Source organism: Drosophila mojavensis, unplaced genomic scaffold (assembly GCF_018153725.1).
Source record: "Drosophila mojavensis isolate 15081-1352.22 unplaced genomic scaffold, ASM1815372v1 contig_16, whole genome shotgun sequence".
Lineage (NCBI taxonomy): Eukaryota > Metazoa > Arthropoda > Insecta > Diptera > Drosophilidae > Drosophila > Drosophila mojavensis.
Window position 1 is genome coordinate 5,068,073 of NW_025318693.1, and position 25,970 is coordinate 5,094,042.

At 36.2% G+C, this 25,970-nt stretch overlaps 2 protein-coding genes across 2 annotated transcripts in view; both read left to right on the forward strand.

The window, feature by feature from the left end:
* The first annotated feature begins 37 nt into the window (after nucleotides 1-37).
* Nucleotides 38-1,104, forward strand: LOC6573380 (transcription initiation factor IIA subunit 2). The gene is made up of 2 exons (XM_001999425.4): nucleotides 38-205; nucleotides 431-1,104. Exons 1-2 carry the CDS (start codon nucleotides 134-136, stop codon nucleotides 680-682), a joined length of 324 nt encoding a protein of 107 aa, XP_001999461.1. The 5' UTR covers nucleotides 38-133; the 3' UTR covers nucleotides 683-1,104.
* Nucleotides 1,105-1,447: 343 nt separating this feature from the next.
* Nucleotides 1,448-25,970, forward strand: part of LOC6573379 (protein pellino) — a 33,028-nt gene continuing 8,505 nt past the window's right edge. The window contains exons 1-2 of the mRNA XM_001999424.4: nucleotides 1,448-1,745; nucleotides 2,572-2,707. Coding sequence (XP_001999460.2) covers nucleotides 2,697-2,707 — 11 coding nt within the window. The 5' untranslated portion in view covers nucleotides 1,448-1,745; nucleotides 2,572-2,696. The remainder of the gene's footprint in view (nucleotides 1,746-2,571; nucleotides 2,708-25,970) is intronic.

Genomic DNA, 25,970 nt, shown 5'->3' on the forward strand with positions numbered 1-25,970 from the left:
GTGCCCAAAAATTACTCAAAATACGCAAACTATCGATACAATATTCTAACATCGGCATTTCTGACATCGCTACATTACTTTTTGGCAGCTCAATAAAAGAATATTTTAATTTCAACAATTTAGCGATTTAAATATGTCTTATCAATTATATCGTAATACCACGCTTGGTAATACACTACAGGAGAGTTTGGACGAATTGATTCAGGTGAGTACCACAAGCACAACAAAAATAAACTGCACCAGCTCGGTGCAGTAGCAGCTGCGTCGCAGACACGGCCGCATTCTTGTAAAATGCTGATTTACTTATATATTTACATTCTGGAAATGAATGTATGTAAAATGTATATATTGCGTAGTAGTTTCATTTGGATGAATGAAATGGAAAGCTTATATGGAAATCAGTTATAGTCATATTTCCTCATATTTGCAGTACGGACAGATAACGCCTGCTTTGGCCTTCAAGGTTTTGCTGCAATTTGACAAGAGCATCAACATTGCTCTTAACCAGAGAGTCAAAGCGCGAGTTACTTTCAAAGCGGGCAAACTAAATACTTATCGATTCTGTGACAACGTGTGGACCCTAATGCTCAACGACGTGGAATTTCGGGAGGTGCACGAGTTTGTTAAAGTTGACAAGGTCAAGATTGTGGCCTGTGATGGCAAAAGCGGCGATTTCAATTAATAATTAAGTAAAGCAAGAAAAGATACAAATTTCAACGCATTCTACTTAATAAGTTTCTAATTAATAAGTCAGTTGGCTAATATTCGCTGCAACTGCAGCAATTCGGGGGAAGTAAACTGTCAACACACATATATAAATGTGAGATGGATTGTTTAAATATCTCTAAGAATATGTACAATTAACTGATCTGGCCTATGTCAGACCTCTTAAGATGCCTTAATCACATGTGTGAACATTTTACACCTCTATTCTTGTTATTGTATTTATGCCTAAAAAACAAAAAGAAAACAGTTAAATATGATAACTATATAAATTGAAAATGACTGTTTAACTGGCAGTTTTTCTCATGCATTTATTAATTCCAACAACAGCGTCCGTTTTATATGTAGTAAAATAAATTGCAATACAAACTTTGAAGTAAAGTTTTTACGTTTCAAATTTAGCAATTGTGCCAATATTATTTGATCGATACCCTTTCGATAAATGAGGAGTTAACATAATGACTAGTTGGAGTTTTTTTTTTGAGTATGTTTAACAACAGTGAAAATCGATAGCACCTGTTTATGTAAATGTTTATATCAAATTAAACTTGTGTACATATTTAATATAGAAAAACGAAATAAATTGTATTCAATGCATAATTTTATGTTTTAAAAATTTCTCATTCCATCTTAAAAATTGTTAATATAAATATCGATATTCTGAGTTACGCCCGGACATTGACTGGTATATCGATATATTGCTATAAAACCAACATCTCTCGATTCTCTGTACAAACGGTAACAACAGCGCGTCGTGTTCACACGGGGACCGCTTGATAACAAATTTTTAGATATTTTGAAACGGTTAAAGTTATTGCTATTTCAATTCCGAGCTATTATTATTCATTTTGAATTTATTCACGGCAAACCAAATAAGAGCTAACCGCGAATGCATATCATAAGTAAACTCGGGAAATGCAGAAAAAATTTTACTGCGACAAGTGAATTAAAGTGTAAAAATCTATGAAAATACGTTGTTAGTTTGCAAATAAAGTTTGCTAACAAAATTGTTTTTTAAAAAGGTAAAACATAGTTAGTGTCCTTAAAATCAAATCAGTTGCCACTTAGCTTGAAGGAGAGCGTAAATTCATATGCATAAGTTTGTGTATTTGTGTGTATGTGTATGAATGCATGGATGTAGGTGTTGTATATGGAATTATTCGCTGTTGTTGTTGCCTTTGCTGTTGGGCTGACTGAACGCAAAGAAAACGAAAAAGTAAACGCGTAAAATAGAAAAAGTGCACTCATCTCCAAAAACAGCGCGTGTTTATTTTGTGTTTGATTTTAGCCGAAGCAACCAAGTTGCAATAACAGTGAATCAATAAATGTTGCTCTTGCTATTGTTTGTGGCTTTTGCTGCAAAGCCCTTGAAGTGTTGCAGAAAATAAATTACAAACATACAGAGCGTGTGCCAAAAACAGAAGACGGAAAACAAAACGCAAACGAAGTTGTTTTTGTTGTTGCTGTTGCTATTGCCTTTTGCTATTTGCAGCTAACTGAGACTAAATGATTAAGCCATAAACATATAACGCGTAAAAACAAGCAATATAATAATTTGTATATATACATCTACATACATGTACATATGTATTTGTACTGCGCAGCACTGAAATAAAATTCTCAATTTTTTGTTTTTGTTTACAATGCGCTTTATGGCATTCGTTTGTTTTTGTTTGCGCTTTGCTTTTGCGTTACTGTTACCGTCTCTAATGAGTCCAATTGGACTACCCTAGTGAGAATTAAAAGTAAAAATAAAAATACAAATTAATTCGAAATTATTAATAGTAATAGAGAGTTCCAATTATGAAATGCTAGTAATTCCAATAAATTTAATTGAAATCTAAAAAGGTTAATCCAGATACACCGCCAAAATTGATTTCCGTCGCATCAAAATCTTTACCTCAAAACTGGATTATAATAAATCCGTTGATATTGGAACGCAGCAGGAAAACAACTCTGGGGTAACCAACAAAATGGTCAAACGGTAGGTACACATACGCCCAACAGTATATCTAGTATTTGTATGATTGTTTTATGACGACTTTGTATATATTTACGATCTGAATAATAAATTCTTATCAACATCGGGTTCATTAGCTCATTTTGTAATTGGTAATTGGCGAAGAAATGAGAGTTCGACTGTGTGCAAATCCGTCGTAGAATTTTTTTGAGATTATTTTTAGAATGGAATTGGATTCAATGACCGGAGTCTATTGAACTTGATAATGATGAATTATAACGCAATTTATTGTTGTTAATTGTTTATATCAGAAAGGGGGAAGATGGAGACGGTTTGACATGTGGGGTGGCTTTTTACTGCGTCGCTGCTTGCATTTGAATGTTGTTTTCGTTTTCTTTTTCCTTTTATGTGAGCATATTTAGTGCTCCAACAACAACCCCCAAAACTGAAAAAAAAAAAAAATTAAAAAAAAAACACCCCCTCGACTGCAGCCACCACCAGCATAGAACATCCAACATCCAACAGTGTTGACAAGCGACGTCGCATAAATTCGTTGTGTGCGTTTGCCCAAAATCAAAATGTAAAAGCACAACAGCAACAACAGGAGCACGTAGCAGCAGCAATAACACCGATGAAAAGCCCAACGCGGCATTTTCCCAACGCATGCGCTCTGACATAATGGCAAAAGCAACAACAAGTACAACCACAGCCGCTTCTTTTCTGTTTTGTCGGCAGTTCGAGTTTCTACATGATTTTTTGTTTCATCTGTTGGGCATTCCAAAATAGCAGAACACACTGACAACGCTCTGTCTCCACCTCTGCGTGCATAAATAACTGCATACGCTGCGCTCTCATTCTCGCTCTTACTCTAGCTTGTTCACGTTCACGTTCTATCTACATACATACATATGTATATGAATTTTGTTTTTGTCTCTTGCTTTTGCTTTTGCTTTGTCTCCTACAGCCTCATGCTGTTATTTTCGACGGCGACGTTGGCGGTGCTTTTCCTGTGCCTCTGACAATATTTAACATTACTTTGTGGTGTTGTTGTTGCTGTGGTCCTCGAGTCTTAGCAGGTTCTCTCAGTTGCATATTTTACAGTTGCTTTTTCGGTTGTCGCGCCCCCACACATACACATGCATAAACAGGCACACAAACGGAGAGCATCAACAGCAGGGTTTTTCTTTTTCGTGTATTTGTCATTTTCTTCTTTTTACCTGTTGTGGTTCACCTTTTGTTTTGACTAGATTCTGCCTCATGCCCCGCTGGTCATTTATCGATATTTATCAGAATCAGTTCTATCGTTGAAGCTGTCTCGCTTCTACGTTGACTTCCTGTTGCTGTTGCATGTGTTTACCTGATGCCGACCTGTTCGCCTGGTTGTTGTTATTGCTGCTGTGCTTGTTCTTGCTTGCCGATCGCCGCTCTTTGCTTACAAATCTTTAGCCTTGCAGGCTTACATGCACATACACATGCATATGCATGCAACTGTGTGTGTATGCATGTGCTGTTGGTGTTTCTGCGGATCTCGCTGCCTGCCTGCGCTGTTTTGTATATTGTGTTTATTAAATTTTCTTTTCTTTATACATACATAAATATGTATGTATATATGTGTGCTTATGTGTGTGTGTGGCATGCATGCAGTTGCCCATACGGCAGGCAACGTTGCCCTGCTTGAAAATTTATTTGTCTGCACGCCATTATCCATTATGTATGTACATACATACACATACATACAAACATGCATGCACTTCTGTATGTATGCATTCATGTTTGTTTGTATATGTGCATACATACATATATTGTACGTCTGTCAGTGTTGGGGAGTGTCTGCGTAGTCAATGGATAGGCTTGCATGCCCCCTCTCCCTCTCTCTATCTCTCTCTCTCGCTGTATGCCTCCCTCTGCTCGCGCTGTTTGTTCTTTTTTATTTCATTTTGGCGATTAAAATTAAATTTTAATTCCGTTGTTGTTGTCTGACTGCTGTAGCTGTTGCTGTTGCTCTGTCTGCTCCTCTCTTTTATTGAGCATTGCTCTGTTTCACGACTTCCTTGTTGCCTGGCAGTTAATCTATGTATATATGCACATGTACATATGTATTTATGTGTATGTGTATTACTGTCCCCCTCGCGCGAATGTCCACCTTAAGAGTTCAGCTTGCTGTGTGCCTGTTGCGCTTGGTAACATTCTCGTCATTTGTTAAGTGCAAATTTATTTATGAAATAACCCTAACACGCACTTATTACGCTCACACACAAACACACACACACACACATGCACATACTAATTAACTGCCTTTATTCATGTTCATGATTCATGTCACTGTTTGAGCGCCGAAGTGTGGCTTTTGTCAAAGCGTGGGAGAGACTACAAAATACACACACACACACATGTGCATGTTTGTATACACATACATACAAACTTGTCCGTGTGTTTAACAAGATTTTCACACTATTTTGTTTTGTGGTGTATTTAGGTATATTAGTATTTCCCCAACACACATGCTATAAAGAAATATACATACACACATATATTTATAAAATATCTGTGTGTACGGTATAGAGTTGAGCGAACTCGTGGAAAACATGACAAAGAGACATAGAACACTTGTTCAAAAATTGGTATAAATTCTTCAAAAACCTTTAATAAGTTTTGACGAGCGAGTTTTTTTCGTTTCTGATGCTAAATTCATTTATATTTTTTATCATTTGTTTATAAGTTAACATATTTTATTATTATTATTTTTCCTTCACTTTTGTACACAGGCTTAAATAATCACCTTGAACTGACTTTCTTTATCTAATAATAAATATGTTTCTGTGCATAAATATATGAAAAATTATCTCGTTGTAAGCACACACAAACACACTGAGAGATTGTAAAGCCGCAGGAGACATTCAACTTATTTTAATCTACGCGTAGCTGTTGTGAAGATCAAAGAAAACTCTATATCGAAAAAATTTGTATTCATCCTAAAATTTTTGCTAACTCCATTGAAATGTGTAGCCCTAATTATTTAATAATATGTGTGCATATATAGATTTATATATGTGAACGGGATATCTTGTAGTCTGTCAGAGTTGTGGCTTTAGTTAAATATTTCGTTCTAGACCGCAAATTGATAGACAGGCAGCGGTAGCAAATTTAATGCGTGGCAGACAAAATGGGGTACAAAAAACTGATAAGAGAACAGCAGCATCAGCAAATAAAGATAGATAGAGATGGAGGGAGAGAGAGAGAGGGAGTACCAAAGAGGTAGTGAAATACAAAAATAAATTTCAAAAAAATGAAAAGCAACAGCTGAACATAATTCAAATACACATGAGCTGATTTAAACGCTGCATGCACGTGGAGCCCAATTACGACTAGTGTGCTCAGTGCGTGTGTGTGTGTGTGAGAGTGTGTCTGATTGTGATAAGAAATGTAAGCTGGAAACGTGAACAGGAGAAGGAGGCGGCTTTTAATTTCAGCAGCTGCAAATGCCAGCTGACGCATTTGACGAAAGTAAAGAAAATCTGAAATAAATTAATCAACCTTCGCTGTTTGCTTGGCCAGCACTCAAAAAGCAGTTAAGCGTTGGTTGGCTAAGCGCCTGCTATGCCTCGCCCGCTAGCCCGCTAGCCCGCTAGCCCGCTGTCAAAGTTCATTGTCAGGGCAGCTGGAATATTGGATACTGACCGAGCTACGGTTCAAAGTTCATGTAGTGCATCTTTTATCAGCGCACATCTCAGTCAGAGATTGTTGTTGCTGTTGTTGCTGTTGGGCGCCAATTGGCTTTGCGTGCATTGCCATTTGAACCCAAAGTTTGAGATAAGCCAAAAGATTTTTCACAGCAGCTGCGGGCGAGCTTTTTGACCCAAATAGGGCAGGAGCTGATTTTGGTGCCTTTGAGCCGCTTGCCAAGTGAAAGTTTGTTGGTCAAATTGTTGTTGTTGTTGGTGTTAATGTTGTTGTTGCTGTTGTTAAGCCACTTATAACAATTTACGACAAATTTGCATCAGGTCGGTAATTTGTTCGTAAATGTATGTGAGTGTGTGTGTGTGAAAAATGAAAGTGAAAATAGAAATGAAAATGATTTTAATAGGCGATTGGATAGTTCAATTCAAAGTTTTGCTGTAGCCAGATTAACCCAAATTAGAGAGCATGAAATGTGATTGTGTATGTGTATGTGTGTGTAAGCGCATGTGTAATGGGGGTGGATAAATGAAACTAGTATGAACACGATACAACTAATATAAATTTGAGCACTAAGAAAACTAAACTCAATTGTTAGTGTAGAATTTTATTAAGTATAGAATTTAATCAGCAAAGAAAGCAAGTAAACAATTATCGTAACAATAAAACGACTATTGCTCAATAGAAATATATTTACGTCTGGCACTGGACTGCTAGCCATAAACTGGAAAAGCTCAGCAACTTGAATTCTATTCTAAATGTTGGATGGATTTGATATACATACATATATGAGACTTGAATTGCAAATCAATCAATAACTTTATTCCTTTTCATGAAATCGATTAATAGCGATCCCAAATTTTAGTTATTTGAGCATATAGCGAAGAGCAAAATGGGAAGGTTTCAGGATGGGAAACTAGTTACTTATTATAACTTAACTTATTCAATACTTTAGAAAGGAAACGCAGTGAATCCTGGCTATATTCGAGTCGAATACTCAACACTTAGACAGTATTTATTTTTTGCTCAAAATATCTCTACTCTAATCCATTTCTAGACATTTATTCTCTTATAACTTCACTAGTATTTAAATATATCTTACACAAGTAATACATATATTGCGAGCTCTGAGCACCTGCAGGATATGCGCGTCGCAAAATTGCAGCTGCAATAAAAAAAAAACTTGCACACATCCTGTCTTGCAAAAACAAAAACAACAACAATAAGACGAAGTCGTTGTCATTAATATGGGAAACTTTCCAGGGTACAGACGTCGCGACTTGTCTGCGAGAACAGAGTGTGGTACACACACCGCAGAGCAAGGGGTAAGGGGTAGCGGTAGCGGTAAGGGTAAGGGGTGGCTGAGCTTGCAACTTTTGTGCCGTATTTGACCTTAATTCGCTGGTGGCACATTGCGCCTTAAATGCATACGCACTGCCGTTATATTCTTTAAGAACTCGCAGCTTTTGTGGCAAGTGCTTCCGGTTTCTCTCCACTTCTTCGGTCCGAGCGTCTCGCATCCTTGCGGCCACTTGCAGCAGAGCTGGCAGCGTGAAGCGCCAAGCGCCTTTTGTGCTTTGCTAGTTTGCTTGGATACAAAGCGCCCGCAGGAAAGTGAAAGAGCGTGCCACAGACGAGCAGAGCAGAGCAGTATGCGGACGGCTGCTTGGAGGTTGCAGGATGTGCAATGTGTGGCATTGCCCGCAAAGTTTCACTGTATACATGTGTGTGTCTCACTGTCTGTGTATGTGGGTGTGTATTTATGCTTGGGTCATTGCCCTCACTTCACTGTTCGCTGTTCGTCTTTGTCTCAAATATATTCTCTATAAATTTTCTAAACTTATTTCTTTCCTTCTTCTCCATTGTTGCAGGTAAGCTCCAGCTGAAAACTTCTAAATGCTATTGGAAACTTTGAAATGGTCTTCATTACGATGCAACGCCTTGCTGAAACCCACAAAAAACTTGGTTTGCCTTTTAATACTCGTTTATATAGTTTGAAGAGAGTATATTTTTTAATTGCAAAAATTTATGAAGACTCTAGGACTGGAGAATGGCAAGGCAAAATCCATTGTAGGCGTGGCATATTAAAGAAATCGATAAATCATTAATTTTAATCGAGAAAGCGTATTAGGCAGTCGATTACACCCGGCTGCAGATGTCTGTTGTGTTTTCCTTTGCGGTTTTGAAAACTCATTTGAAATAATTACGTTGCAGCGCTCAATTTATTTCTGTTTCTTTTTTGCAAGTTTAAAATTTTGTTGTTTAAACAATTACTTTCCCACACAAACAGACGCACACGCAAAGCAAAGCAACAAAAACAAAGAAAAAACTCATAAGAAGCAGTCAACATTTTCAGAAATGACAAAGCGCCAAAATGGGGAAATTCCTAGCCCACAAATATAGAGGCAAGAGACAAAAGTACATACACAATGGATGTATATAGAAATATATATTGTTTTTTCTATGTCAGTTATAAATATGTATGCTCAGACAATGTTGAGTACATTCGGCTTGTTGGCGGCGCTGTGGGCTGTACTTTGGACCGGCAATAGGTGTGAGAGTAGGTGCAACTGTGTGTGGGGTATTTGAGCAAGAGCTCTTGGAGCAGCTCAACTAACTCAAATTGGCCTTGTGTACGTTGGCTGGGTCTCCTTGTACTGTTAGTTGACCGAATTCGAAGTATTGAATCATGGGAAACTCGCAGATAATGCTAACTGGCATGTATGACTATCTCAGAAGTAATTAACAGTCTTTCGTCAACAGGAAATAGGCTAACAGCAAATTTATTTGATTTAACATTCAGTCAACAGTCAGCCATATTAAGATATTTATTAACAGTTAATATTTACGCTGTGATTATGCTTGAACACTTATGATTCTAAATATTATTAATTTGACTAATTATTCTATATCTGTATAATGCAGTCAGGCAAATAGGAATGTGTACTGCGATACTCGAAGACTTGTTCATATGCAAGATTTATAGTATTTCCATTTAAAAAGTTGCTTATAATCAAATGTTGTTCAGATTTTACACATGAGTTTTCTTCTGTTTTTTATACAAATTAGAGTTATTCCATTTCCTAGTTTGTCAACTTCTTAATTTTCTATAGGACTTGATTTATTGTAAGCGCTTAAACTATTTATACAGAGTAATATTTCTGATCTATTTGATTATAAACTATTCTTTGTACCCGACTTAAAAGTCTAAGTCCATTTTCAAATGCGATTTATTTCCTGTTCAAGTTCACAAAAAGCAAATAATATATATAGGCTTTGTGTCGAGAATTTTCTAAAAGATAGACTATTTACATGTATAAATAAATAAATATATTATGAATTTTATATTCTGATTCAAATGTAATATATAATATATGAAACTATATAAATATATTTATCAAGTGTTACGCAATTGCAATTTTTATCAAGCTTTTTTCAGTTACCAACAGTTTGCCAAGCTGAATCCAAAAGAATTTCTTTGAAAAGTTTGCCTGAATCATGGGACTTTTATAGTATTTGAATCTTAGTCAAGCGGATGCTATCTCCAACATATATAAACAGAGATTCCTGTTTTGCTGCTGTTGATAATTAAAAATACAGAGGAAGCAGCTTGCTTGAGAGACGAAGATAGCGAGAGAAAGAGAGAGTGAGAGAGAGAGAGACGAGGATTTCCCTCTAACTCGTTGCATATTATTCGCTAACTTTGTTCTGGTTATTATCGTCAACTTGGTTGGCTGTGTTAACCTCATTTGTTGACCCAATTAATCTGTTTACTTGCATAATTTTCACGTTAGTTGGCGTGTAATTGCAATTGTGTATGTGTGTGTGTGTGTATGTTTGTGTATAATATGGGCGCTACATTTCCCGCTGTTTTTTAAGAGCAAACAAAGTTGATGAACTGCAGCAAAGGCGCGCCTTTGGTTTTTGGCTGCGCTGTGGTCTCTAGGTGCGGGGACTTTGATATGTAACTGCAAACAGGCGCATATATACACCATTAACGCACACACATACATATACACGCACACACACACACACGCTCACATTGTATTGTAACTATCATTGTTGCGTTTATTGGGTGTTATTGTTGTGGTTGGCTGTTGACCCACATTTTTGCCAATATATTGCACAGTTTATGCTGCTTAACAAGCCGTCCCCGGCCCAACGCATTCGAACTCAAAGGTACTCATTTCATTTCATTTCATTTATTTATTTATTTATGCTTTTGCTATTGCAATGCCTCAACACAAAAGTGGAGCAGCTACAAAGGATTGCATTTATTATTTATTTCACTTATTCGTCTGTAGCTCAACTAAAGTGGAGGAATATATAATGTAGTCTTATGTTAGCTAGCCTCATTGCTGTAGTTGATTGATACAAATAGCTTGGAGAACTTATTGCAAATGTGAGCTTAGCATATGATTTTGCTAAGGGCCAATTCCATAAGGAATACATAATTCTGTACAAAAAAGAATTTTATATGTAGAATGGCCTACATTTTCACGGCGTTTATCATATTCTTGCCATCATTTGTTGACTGCAGTTTAGATAAAAGTGAGCAACAATGCAAACTACCTTGAAAATCATAAATGATTTATTTAAAATTTACCTAAGCCAACAAAGTTTGTTTATTTGAGTTATTTACCATCAAAGCAGTTTATAAGAAGAAGAAAGAAAATAATATATAGCTGAAAATATAATAAAATGTATCATTCCATAATTGAATAATGAAGATACGTTTTATATCGTATAGATACATTTAAAATCTTTTAGATACATTTTTTATTCTATAGACAAATTGTATATCTTATAGATACATTTCATGTCTTATAGATACATTTCAAATCGTATAGATATATTTCATATCCTCTAGATACATTTTATATCTATTAGAAACATTTCAGATCTTGTAGATACATGGTTGATATTATAGATACATTTACATTCATATCTTTTATAGATTCATTTCATATATTGTGGATACATTTTTATCTTACAGATACATTTGATGTCATATAGATACATTTAATTTCTTATTGATATATTTCATATCTTATAGATTCATTTTATATCTTATAGATACAATTTATATCTTGTAGATACATTTTTATCTTACAGCTACATTTTATATCTTGTAGATTTATTTTGTATCTTATAGAGAAACATTATATCTTTTAGGCAAATATATCGATGCCAAGTACAAACATAAGTGAAGGGTAAAAAGGAAATTAAGTTGTCAGATTGCTTAGATTGCTCTCTTGACCTCGTTTGCAAGAGTTCTCCATAGAGCATTGCATATGTGCATTGAGATATATTGATTACCTGTTTGTGTTGACCTTTACGAAAATGACGCCTGGAGGTGCGGCAGATAGTCTCGTCATCGCTGAGAGTTTTTTTCAGTCTTAATTTGATGCGAAATGCACAATGCAAAGAGCACATCATCTAATTACCTCAATTAACTAACAAATTGTTGAGGCAGATCAGTAATTAAAACATGAAAATGCTTTTATGTTAAGTAATGCAACAGAAACAAAAACACAAACAATGAAACCTGATTATTTATTCTAATAACCAACCAAAAAATAATATATAAAAGTAAAAAAGTAAAAACAACAAACAATGCGCTAACGTCAGAGCAAACCAAATTATAATTAAAACTAAACAAAATTAAATGAAGACATTGCAATGTGTGCAAATATTCACATAATTATTAAAATTTTATAAAATAAACATAAATTGATATCAGCGCATTTTAAAACGAATATATTTGTAATCTATAAAATCGACTGTTAGAATATGGTATAGTATACTACTTTACTATATTATATCTATATTTTTCTATACATACATAGTGAAATTCTAGCAAAAATTGCTGTCACTGTGAAATTTGGCTGATGAAGAGTTAATTTATTATTGCAGCTGACGTTTTTATTGATAGTTTTCAACTGCATTTCAACGATTAAATCATTCGAATTGAAAGAAAAGAAATGAAAATCAAATTAAAGGCCAGCAAGGCATGCGTCATAGGTGGAAAGAAACTGGTTTTCTTTTGCTGCCGCTCGATGAGGCAATGTTGGCTGTTGAGCATTCAGGTGTGCCCAGCTCCACATTCACTCTAACAACTACACAGAGAGAGGGAGAGCCAGAGAGAGAGTGCGAGGGAGAGGGAGACACCAAGAAAGAGAGTGTGAGCAGGAGAGATACAAATACTTGCTGGCTGCATGAAAGTGATGCCGCCGTAATCGTCGCTTGGCCTTTGTCTTTGGCTTTGTCGTTGGCTTTTTGCACTGATTATGGCAATTGGCGCTGCAAACAATGCGAAAATGAAAAGCTCGACGCAATAGCAAAAGTAATGTAAAGAAATGCAACTTGTTTTGCTCTGTTTGTTTGCTATTGTTGTTGCTATTTGCTGTAGCTGCTGTTGCTATCGCCTTGAGACTGTCTACTCTGCTGCTGTCGCTGCTGCAGCCGCTGCTGCTGCTGCTGCTGCTACCGCTGCTTTGAGTTCAGCGTCTGATTATTGACAACGTCGCCAAAGTGTTGTTGACACGGCCGCCACGCTCTGCGCCTGCCTTCCAATTGTATCCATAAATCCAAGCAAGCAAAGGTGCAGTCACTGCCGCAGCCGCTGCCTCAGTCACAGTCGCAGTCGCCGTCGCCGTTGCCGTTGCCGTCGCTGCCCGCTGTGTGTACTGCACTTGTCAACTCAGTTTGCTTCTTCAAAGCCGATTGGCTACTTGTCATGGAAGCTGTGTGTGTGGCAGCTAGTCGCCTAGCTGACCATATGTGTGGTGCTTCCAGCATTTGCAATACAAATCCCATACATGAGAAAATGTAATTGCTTTTTTTTTTGTTTTGCTTTATCTTTGCCGTTTTTCAATGCCCATGACAATTAGATATGAATTATCTGCACGCTTTGCCGATTTGAGAATTCATTGAACAGTGGAGATACGAACGGATAGTTATTGGTTGATTATTGGGCGTCGATTTACGGAATGCGACTCTGAAATGTGCCCATTTCTGTTTGACAAGTGTGTCATAGATTTAATTAGATTTGTTTCATTGGTTAGCTGGAAACTCGAAGCGTAATCTCCCAAAATAAACCACTCATAAAACTTGACACTCCTCGACTTATGTATAGGACATATTCGTTTATTTGTTTTGTATCCACGCTGATAAGATTTGTGATATGAGAATTTATGGTCTGTAGCTCGAGGAAACTATCTGCTTAACTAGTATTGCACTTTTTCAAATGGAAAGTCGCCAGACACAATACTAATGCATATTCATTGAAAAATGATTCATATTTGCCTGATTCGCATATTGAATATCTGAATAACAAATGAAAATTGAAAATTCCTAATTATGAATTACATTAATATGCTAATTATTTCGGCACTATGAACATGCTAATAATAATCATTCATACGCTTCTTTTTACTTACCTATTTAGCTCTTCAATATATACACAATCCAAAAGAATTATATATTTCAAATGGAATTTCTTTTATGTGAAGAAAAAGGGGAAATATCCTACGTATTCATTAAGAAAACTAAAACATAAAAAAATTTTTATAGTGATATGCGATAAGTTATCGTAGTACTGTCTTTAATATTGTGTTCAGTTGATCGATAATTAGAAAATGAGATTAGTTATCGAATAGACTGTATTTATGATTGTTTTCAGGCTACAAAAATGTATATTGAATGTTGGATGGAACCAGAAGTTCAGATAGTCGACGCCCTAATCAAGGTATACAAAATACTTTATGGTGTCGACACGCCTTCATCTGTGACACACACACTTACACTAAGGCATATATACATCATCTATATTTATATACACTTCGCGTCATCAGGTTAGCGCCCCCCCTTACACTCATTTTCTTTTACGTTTTTCTCTTTGCCTATTGCACGCAACTTCTTGGTTTTTTTTTTATTTCATTATCATCATATGAGATGTCTCTCAAAAAAAACCGCGAGTGAAAACCCGTTATGTTTTATTTTCTATCCTTCTCTATTTTCGCAAAAAATGTGTGCACTTATTTTGCGTCATCAGATTAGCGCCCCCAAATGCAATTGTAATTATCTTGCTTATTTTGGCAATTACACTCACCAAATTTTTTGTGAAGCTCAAAGTATTCAATATATTTATAGTATGGGTAAAGAAACAGTTTTATCTTTGGTTGAAAATCAAAGATTGAGGCATACTTTGAATCTAGACTATGCAACCATAAAATTGCTGAAAAATCAGGAAAAAACAGAAAACTAAGTGGCAATTTTCTTACAAATAGGGAAAACTATGGAAAAAACTATATAATAGTAATAATCAAGTGATTTCAGAAGGAAATAGAAGAGCATTAGTTCGAGAAGCTTCGAATTCCCACGAATCGACCACCAAGATTAGGGTTAAAATCAGTGTTAGGACGAGCTTATCAACGGTCTAAAGAGCAATTAAGAAAGTTAATTACTTAAAGAAACAGAATGTAAAAAAAAAGACACCAGTCGATATGCTGAGAAAAGAAATACGCATTAATTTTGGCCGGGCGAATATGACGTGGTCTACCCAATGGCAGCATGTTGTCTTTTCTGATGAGAAAAATTGAATTTGGAAGGAACTGATGGATATAATTATTATATCCATGACCTACTCATAGAAGAACATTATTTGGAACGGTTTCCAAGCCGCTGCGGCGGGGGGTGGTGTGGCATTTGTGTAGGTATCAATATCTTACTACAGCACTTGCAAGCTTCAATTTTTGACATCGCGCATGAACGCATAGGACCATAATATCGTGTTTAAAACTGCTGTTCCGCATTTTTATAACCTGTCTGAAAACCGGCATTAGATTTTCCAGCATGATAATGCCCCAATTCAGACCGCCCGATCCCTGAAGTCCTGGATTCAGGGCCAAAAAATTGATCTCATGGAGTGGCCACCATACTCACTCGACCTTAATATCATTGGAAACGTCTGGGGATGGTTGGTCAGGAAAGTATATGAGTCCGGAAAGCATTATAGTACAAAGACAGAGTTAATCGAAGGTACTGAACACGCTTAATCAACCATATCCTTGAATAATATTGAACAACTTTATAATTCCATTCCTAATCGAATTTTTTAAGTAATTTCAAACAAAAAACGGCACTACGCACTACTAATATTACTTAAAAATAACACTAGCTTAAAATACAGGTGTTATTTTTGGTAATTAACTTAAATAAATTGAATTTAGCGCAGGGGGCGCTAATCTGATGACCAAATTTTTGTTACATGTTTTTTGTACATTTTACAAAAAAAATTATTAAAAAATAATCCTTATTGTTACAGTAGCCATTCTTTTTGTATTTTAAAGAAAAATAAATGGAGTATAATGTAAAAAAATTTCAAAGATGGAGCTCTGCTGGTTTAGATTTTATTTAGCTTTGAGGTTGAGTGTAAAGGGGGGCGCTAACCTGATGACGCGCAGTGTATATGTATATATACATGTTGATTAGCTACAGTACACAATTATTTGTGGCTTCTGTACTGTCAGATGAAAAAGGCTTTGTTATGTTAAAAAAGTTTGCGATTGTTATCGATCTTGGTAATTTTTATTGATGGACATCGTGTAGCATAGCGGAAGCATCCGCTAAAACTAAATATTGCTCAGCCAAATTCCAATTCAAATGCTCACGATAAGAAAAGCTTCTTCCGTTATATTGGTGAATAAAGTTTCTAACAACCTAGCTGCTTTGGCTATTACTTTTAGTTTCTGACGTACTTGGGGGGCAAAGAAACGTTTCTGTAGCTTTGCGTCAATATCCGTTCCAAATTCGACGCCGGCCAACAAAAGAAAACAAAATTGAAAGTGCGCCATGGTAAAATTTCAATAATGCTTTCCTAACAGTACCGTTAGGGTGGGCCCAGGTCCACCCAAAAAAGAAAAAAAAAAACTAAAAGAAAAGGCAAGAGGGAAACAACAATGCTTGTGTACGCTCTTGATAACCTTTGGCACTCGTTCGACGTAATCGCATCAACATTTCTTGGCATTTCGTAAGTCAGCCGTCAGCCTTGGTAAACTAGAACGGAACTGGAGCTTTAAGAATGTAAAACGGTTCTTGCATTAGCAAAATTGAAACTGCATCAGACGTAAGTGTGACAAGAATAGCACACACAAACACACATCATTCAAATGTATCAAATAAGACAACGCGGGCTGGGCAGCCGAGTGCGAGTGCTAGTGCGAGAGCGAGAGAGACAGCAACAGCAATGCGATTTAAATATTTAAAAATGTGGCAGCGCGTGGGTAGTCAGCGGTTGGCGTCGCCAGGGGGCGCCACTTCAAAGTACCATCTGACAACAATTAAATTTATGAGTCTGCCTAAGCGAGCGCCACCTTTTGACATTTGCACTCCAGCTAGAAACGGGGGCGGCCGTTGGGCAACTGTCAACTATTCTGTTTCTTGATATTACTGGGTCACTCGAAGTTTTTGGAGCTGTTCTCGCTGAGAAATGTTTTAGTAAATTGCACCAGTGCCACCTGCAAGGCGGGACTCGAGTCAACCCCTTTCTGTCCAGATGCAGGGCAACATAAATGCCCGAACATGGAACACGTAATGCTAATGCTATGCAGCAGAAAGGGCAGAGACATGTCGTCGGCCGGGTTAGCCTGGATTGCTTCGCTGCTTGACGGCTTGGAGTGTGCTGCGCATGGAGGCAGACTTGCAGCCCGCGAAACTCAGTGACATAATCGGCAAGGTTGCCGTGGCAACAACTATTTTGCAACTCTCAACTGTTGTTTCGCTGTACGTTGACCGACAAGCCGAACAGCCTCGGAGAATTGTTGCTAAATCAACCACAATTGTTATTCCACAGAAAAACAAGCGATTTTGGCATAAAGCAGCACAAATGTAGAAATGTTCTTGTTTAGACCTAATCTCAGAAATAACGTCCATTTCAGGAGCATTATTTATTCCAATCTTTGATTAAATTAGTTTTTCTTTTAAGCCATAAAAGTGGTTAGTGGGAAAAACTGGCAGTTGTGTTATCTGTAAAATGGGCGAGGCTTTTTATCGCAGCTCTTTTCTTAATGTATTCTTAGAAAGGAAAAAAATTTGTTTTTTTTTTTTATTATACTGTAAAATGACTATTACAAGCTATTTCTTTGTATATTTGAATAAGTTTGTGTCTTAATCTTAGTCTCAAATCAATTGTCCAATAACCAATAATAGAATTTGGATTAGGAATATATGCATATTCACTTTAAGTTTAGAAACTTTACTTGTTTAAATAATTAACTTGTGTATGTGAAAAAATGGCACTAATAACAGCACAAATAGACGTTTATTTCGTGTCTTTATATGAAGTAAATTTAGGGTGTATATAATCGATATATTTACGAAATCGACGTCAATTCAAATCTGATTTATTTCCTGCCCAAAATTAATAATACAGATTTGTGCGATTTACTTATTTGATACAGTACATCTCGAGTTCGCAATCACAACTTTGAGACTTATTACGAGATCTTGGGTCGATTCGTGACAGACCCACGATTCCTTTTTTCGCCTGGTGACCTTTGGCATTTATGAACTTTGACATTTGTGCGCTTTGTGCTGCTTGGATCTGGCTCAGTTTGACTTGATTGATATGTTGTCTACTCCAAGCGAATGTCATCAAATGTGCCAAGTGTCAGTGAACCAACACATACACTTATATATATAAATATATATTTATATATGTATGTTTATACATAAATGTCTAGCCATGCGGGTGTCCAAGGGTTGGAGTTGCGACTTCACTGAATAACAGCGGGCATGTACATGTTTTATGGCTTTATATCAATTCGGCATTAATTGGCGCACGAATTTGTAAAAATTGTTGTTGTTGTTGTTTTTGCTGTTATTGGGCTGGTATAAAAAATGTATTTCATATTTTGTTGTTGCCTTCCTGCATATTTATGGCTTTCGCTGGCCCGCGAGCATAATCAGCAACAGCAACTGAAGTGGAAGCTTTAAAGCGAGCTGACTTGGATTTGGCTGCAGCAATGGCGCATATACATAGATGTGAATGTAGCCAGAGTCGGAGCTGGAGCTGCAGCTGGGGAGCTGGAGTTGGAGAGCCATGCTTGAGTGACGAACGAGTTGCCTCGTTTTCCCGGGGTTTGGGTTAGATTGCTGCTGGGCTATGCAGATTGCCGGCTGCAATTTTTAATGCATAATCAGCAGCAAAGGCAACAGCAACAAAACTTCAGCTACGTGACGAATTACGTGCAAAATAGCTATAGCAAACAAAAAGCCAATGCGGCATCCATATAGAAAGCAGCTAGCATTCTGCAGCAGTCAAGTGTGCCCAGCTAGAGTCTGAAAAGAAACGTAAACGTCATTAGAAAAGTCCAGAGCACATTTTCCTTTCTTTTATCATATACGCTTTTCGCTCAGTACATTCATTGTATAAAAAACGTATAGAAAATAATTTAAATGTATTTAATAAATAATTTATTAGAGTATGCGGTTGACTTGATGGGAAAAATAATCTTTCGTATCATAATAAATGAAAAAAAAAAAAAAAAAAAAATTAAATAAATGCAAACAATTTAATAATCAAAGAAACGTGACAAACATATGTATATCTTAAATTTATAATGATAAAAATGTTATCTATTTAAACTGTCTGTATTTTGTTTTGATTATTTGTTATTATCTAATTTGTATATAGCATTAGATAGCATTGAATTTTATTATATAATCTATTATAAATGTAATAATGTGAATTTCAGTTGACTTTTATTTATTTATTTATTTGTCAATATCCAGAATTACAAAGCTTTCTAATGCGTAAATTCTGAAAGCTGTATTTCTAGCTGATGCCTTTTTAGCAACTGAAAGTCACGTAGGCCAGTCGCTCGCCAAATGTTATTGTACCCGCTATATCGCATTCTCTGTTTCTCTCTTTTTTGCCTATCTCTCTCCCACTCACTGTCTGTATATATGTATATATATTTGTGGGCACGCATGCGCTGCGCTTAATTTTTAATCAAATCGCAATTTTGGTCAGAAGATCAACAATCTCTGCTGCAATGCCAGCCTGGGTTCGCTTAGGTTCGGTTTTGTAGAGTGTTCCTGGCCAAGGAGCTGGACGGTTGTCTGGCTGGCTTTCAGGTGAAATTGTGTGCAGCGTAACATATTATTAAATTGCCTTGATTATGGCCATGGATGGAGCAGCGGCAGAGGCAGCAGCAACACCAGCCACCGTCAGCCTAGGCGGCGGTGGGCGTGTGCCATGGGCACGAAATTGAAAAAAAAAGCAAGAAAAAAAAGAAACCAATTTTTAGTCGGCTCGAGCATTTCCTGTCGTGCCATGCTGCTGCTGCTACCTCTCTTGTGGCTGTTGTTGTTCTTCTTCTTCTTCTTCAACAGGCAGGGCAAGATGCCTGTTCCATTCTAAGCAATTAAAGTGTGTAAACATGGCTGGGTAAGCCGAATGGACTGTCGGAGTGGCAGACGCTTGGCCATAAATCTTCCAGTTCAGCCAAAAATAGAGCCTCAGCTTTTGAGGCATCTCGCCCGAAAGTGCAGCGCGGTAATAAAGACCTAAAATAGTCGGCAACAACTGCGACGCACCAATCAATAAAAGTATTTAAACAAGAAAATAAAAAGAAAGAAGAAAATAAAATATCTTGAACGCATTTGTGATTGATCTACACTTCTATAAGGAGAGTCACAAACACACACACACACACACACGCCTAAGCAAAGACTCGCATTCCCCCAAAAGTGCCCCTATGGGTGCCGAAGTGGGTCAATACTTGGTTCTTTACGCCTCGTCGATAATGGCTGCTCTGATAAAGTTTCGATGCCCGTTCTACTTTCGACTGTCAGCCCAAATTATGTATATACCAGAGTCCATAAATATGTTTCGCTGTCTACTATTTTCCATTCCATAGAACTCTTTGCATAAGACTCGGCGATTTTTATCTAGATTTTTGACATTTTCCAAGTTTCAGGTTGCCTAACTCGGCTCTGCTAGCTGCTTCTTCTTGCCAGTACACCATAATGGTATACGAACACGCATCTAAAACGACAATTTCATAAATTTTGGTTTTGTTTTGCATTTCGCAACTTTTGCAACATTTATAATTGATGTTCGCTCATTTTCCTTCTGTTAAAGTTAATGTGCAACAATTATGTCACCTGCCTTGTTTATTTTTTGGTTTTCAAACTCTACAAGCTTCAATTTCCGCTTGGAGCCAAGCAAAAACGACTTAATTAAGTGAATTTAACTATGGAGCAGAGCAAACGAAATGCGACCAACACCCACGCAATAAATTACCAAATGGCTCATGAAGTCAATTTGGTTTGTTTGCATTTTCTTCTCATTATACGACGATACCCATTAAAAATGCATAGACAGAGTATATTGGTTTTGCAGAAAATGTAATTAGTATGACATGATTAGAGCAAAGCATTAAATTTTAAATAATTTAATTATATGTTAACGCACTATTTGAGATTTATAATTCATGTTTTTTATTTAATATATAGATCTGTATATTTTTGAGCCCTATCATCTTCAATTTGCATATCATTGTGTTTATGTGAATGGAAGCTCTTCTAGTCCGAAACCGCGAATAAAGCATTTGCTTATTTATTGCTTTTAATTATACTCTGTGAGGTTTTTGTGAGGCCATTTTCGAGCTAATGAGTTTAACAACCTGACGCCATTAATTTTTCGTAAAGTAAAAATGCTAAATTTATAACATTCACAGGCCAGACAGAACCACAATATCTGTGTGAATGAAGCTCTTCTAAATAAAAGGTTGAGCCAACTTAAGCCGATTCCATAAATTTGATTTACAATATTACTTGTTGCATATATGAATATTTCAATATAATTTTCGTATTTCAATAGAATTTTTAATTTAGGAATTTTTTCCACGTCGTATTCGTTGTCCTGTGAGTTCCTTTTCAGGCCTGGTTTCTTATAAGCCATATGCATGCCACGCGTTCACTAGTTCCTAATCCAAAAAAGAAACTGAATGATTGATATACTAACTTAAGCGGTCTATACATGAAGTCCATAGTGCACAGACATATTAAACCTTTAGTACAATTCGATTTGGTAGTTCAGAGTCCAAGTTCATGTTGCCAACTACATTCATTAATGTATCACATTATTTACTAGATATCGTAAAATAATCTATTTCCTTTTTACTTAAACATATCGTGACCTAATGAATTGCTTTACGTTTTAATCAATGGAAAATGCCGAATGAAATATAGTCTACAACGAATAGTATACAGATTATATATGTCTATGCATGTGTATATACAAATTTATATATGTATATATATGTGGGTGTATTTCGTGTGCAGTTGTCTTATCTGAGCTGTGGTTAATTAAAATGCCATCGATTTTCGTAGCATTATATGATGGCATATGTCCATTATTAGATGACAGCATATGTTAATTAATGAAATAAGTAGTTTCTAGCGCACATATAAATGCTACAACAACTGCAATTATTTGCCGCTGCTGATACCCTAGCAAATTGTATATATTGCTTGCCTTGTAAGACTAGAAAATGTGTTGGAAAATGATATGTTTAATATATACATAAATTGTGTATAAATATTTTGGATTTACAAGAATCAATTATTCAATTCCTAATTCAACCATATTATAAATTTGCCATATCTATTGTGAAATTGGATATTTGTATACTCCAGTCTGTGTTTATTTCTGAGCCACATAGAACGTGTTTCCAGTTCATAGTATTAATTAAAATATCACTTTCATAATGTCAGATGATCGTGCTTATAAAATTGTGTAAGCCAGCCTAATTGTTAAATATACAATATTTAATTTACTAGCTATAAGAACTTTGTATAAAAAAGTACAAAATAATTTTTTTTTTAATGTATTTTTGCCAGTCAAAAAAGAGTATTCTCTGCTAGTCAATAGATTATTTTATTTTTACTTTATTTTTGGTTTACTATCATGTTCTTGTCATTATCAGTGCTGCTTTCCGCCTATGTAAACCCGTTCCTTCTTATTAAAATACAGCACTTAACTCACATATGCTCACATTCACTATTCCTCATTGCGTAAAGGCTTAGCCGTTCAATAAGGTCGCAATCACGCACAGCGCATCGGTTGCCATTGTTCTATGGCACAGTTCAACCCAGCCCTGCCCAGCCCAGCCCAGCTCAGCTGTAGACGCATTTGTTGATTAAAATTGCGACGTCGTTGGTCATAAAAGATGATATTTGCATATTCATGTTTTCATAGACAATAAGAAAAGCGCAGTTGCGGTTCGATTGGCGTTGAGCACTTGGGGCTCGAGCAATTTCAGTTAGTAGTTGCCCATTAGTTCGTTTCAATATGGCTTTAACTCTTCCGCATTACGACAGCGAGAAATTGTGACAGTCATTGGCCCAAAAATATTTATACACCAAAACAACGGCGAAACGTTGACAAAGCCTGGGCGCCTGCCAATGCTCCACAATGAAAAGCGAAACTATTACCACAGCAAATGCTTTGGGTAGGCAAAGCTGCTCTCCATGCGACTCGCTTCGATTTAATTTGCGTTTTCTCTGCCTGTTTATTTTTAGTCCAAAACGGGCAACAAAAACTGCGAAAATTGTCAGCCAGCTAAAGAAAATGCATAAACAGTGACCAAAATCTAGCTAAGCCCAACGTATATAAAAAGAATGCCACACAAATAATCAGGTGTGTTCGTAACGAATACTAAATGCTCTAAAAAAAAAAAAAAAAAAAATATGAAAAAAATAATAATAATAATAATAAACAATAATAATTATTAAATAAATAATACTAATAATAATTAATAATAATAATATAAAGTTATATTAAAATAAAATGTATAAAGTAATAATAAAATTAAATGAAAAAGAAAAAAATTAATTGAAATTAATAAAATATATATATATTTTTTTTGCAATTAAAAGTATGCTGATTTTTAAATTTGCAAAGATTATTAATAATTAATATAATTAATAAGATTATTAATAATTAATATTAATAATTAATATTGATAATTGATATAATTAATTTGTTACTAACCCAAATTTAAATATACATATTTTGGTATTGTCTTTTTCATTTAGTTATTACCTTATCTTTTTTTCTCATCTTTATCTGTTTCCGCGTTATGGTTCTGTTTTGCACATGCAATATGCCCTGCCTGCGTTAGGGTATCAATCTAACGTAGCAACAGCCGAGTCGAGCGTGCACAAGAGCAGTCTTCAGTGTGGCAGAGTAACGAGTCATGCTTGGCTAGCTGCTTGGGCTGATTGTTGTTGTTGTTGGTGTTTTGCTTCTCTTTGTATAATTTTAGCCCGGCTTAAATGCTTTTGCTGTTGTTGTTGCTGCTGTTGTGTTGCTGCTGGAGTACTTGCAAATTTGTTGTTTGCCCCAAAACGGCAGAGAAAATAGTTTGAAACGTGCTGCTGCATAGCCAAACGAACAACAAACAAACAAGTCGAACCAAAAAAGCTTCTGAAGAGCAAAAACCGGCAAAGAAAAACCAAAAACCAAACACTCGCTTGTTGCAAATGTTTTTGTTGTTGTTGCTTATTTAACATAAACAAATGTGCAAAAAGATATTGACAGCCTCATATATGTATATATAAATTTATATATAGGTAGACGTAACCTAAACTAAAACCTGTGTCGCTTATGTAACAATCAACTCCAAAATGACAATAAAGCAACTGTGTTTAGTCTGCTGCTGGCCGGGCGGATGAAAAGTTGTTTAGAAATTGACATGGAGATTTGCATAAACGGAATTAGTAAGCCGTCGCTAACAAGTCTCGCAGCCCAGGGCAAAGGGCGTGTAAGACGGACTGATAATGCTGTTGTTTATCTCTATATATAACTTTATGTAAATTTCAATGTGTATGTGTTTGAGTGTATTTTGGTATCTTGAAAACGATCTTTGTGTATATGTTTGTATCTGCTTGTTTATCTCTTTGTGCATCTGCATCTTTAAGCATCTTAATCCGCAAAGTTCTAGCTGTTTCTTTGAAAACAATCTTGTGGCTTGTGAGTATTTTTTTCGCATTATTTTTGGATTTCAGCTGCGCATATTTTATGCTCTGCAATTTGTTACTCCCTCCACGCTTTCTGCTCGATTTTCGCTGGTAGAACGAGTTTTTTCGGCATCTCTCTCTCTCTCTCTCTTTCTCTCTTTGTCTGACTGTTCGCGTTTGTATCTGCACGTTGAGAATTTCATTCTTGAAATGCAAACAGCTGTGGCAAAGGCCGCCAGATACACATACACACGCACACACACAGAGATACACAATGTCCACAGCTACAGATACATTTGCAAATACACAGATAGAAATATATATGTGTACAGCTGCTACACCTTTGGCATATGAATGAAGCGGTCTGAAGTGCCATCAGCCAAACGAAGCACAGCCACAAATTTGGCCATAAAATATGGTAACGAAACACCTGCCATACCATGCCATGCCATGGATCAAGGCATCATTGGGCACCTGCGAAAGGTGTCGCCTTTCTCTGTCGCCCTCTCAGCTGTTGGCTTTGTCTATTTGGGTTGCCCTGCGGTGCCATTGTTCCCTTTGCTTATTGTTTAATCTTTCATTTGCACTTTTGCTGACAAGCGGCGAACTTGCAGGTTGCACATTTCAGCTATTCAGCAGACACTTGACATGCTCACAATCAGCTCCGATTTCAGCTGCACAAGCGAACATCCAATACACATGTACATATATGCATATATGTGTATGTATTTTGATTGAAGAAGAAACTCAATATCTATTAGCGCATTTACCTGTCTAGAGAGTCGGCAGGTAACTGCCGTTTGCAGTTGTTGCTCTTGCATTTATACTAGATGTCAAAATGTTGAATGAACTCATTTATGAAATGATTCACAAGCCAAAGGCTGAAAACTCAGTGTTTAATTGTTAAGTTTATCTTAGTTTTAGATTAATTCTAATCTATAATAAACAAATAAGTGAAATGGTATTACTCATACTACTTTTTGAACTTCTAAAAGTATTCCATGATTAAATGATATGCTATTATAAAATTATTATGATTATAGAACTATTATTAAGCAGTGAATATACGATAGATTTAGGGAAACTGATCTAGAATAGTAAATGATCGAATATTATAATATAATTTTCGAAAAACTAGAATATGTTTAAGCAGCAAATCATTTCAATCTCAGCTGTCAAAATTTCTGTTCTAATTCAAAGGACGAAGACCTTCAATAAACAAATTGTGTTCCATCAATCAGCTTGGGCCAATGCGGACAGATCAAAAGAAGGGATAAGCATCGAGTTGGCTTAGATGACCACGCAGTGCGTTTAGTTTGAATTATGTTCAGTATAGCACATCGTTTATCTAAATTGATTCTTAGTTGAGTGTCACTGACAGCTTAACCTTTCGAAGGGCTAAGGTACTAAGCTAAATTAGCTAAAAGCCCTTCGTAAGGTCAATTAGAGGAAGTCATTAGCATCGAAATACTCGGCTGTGCGCGTAATCAAATGAATATATAAGCAATAATAATCTATTTCATTTGCATAAAAGCTATATACATACATACATACATATATGTATGTATACATATTGGCT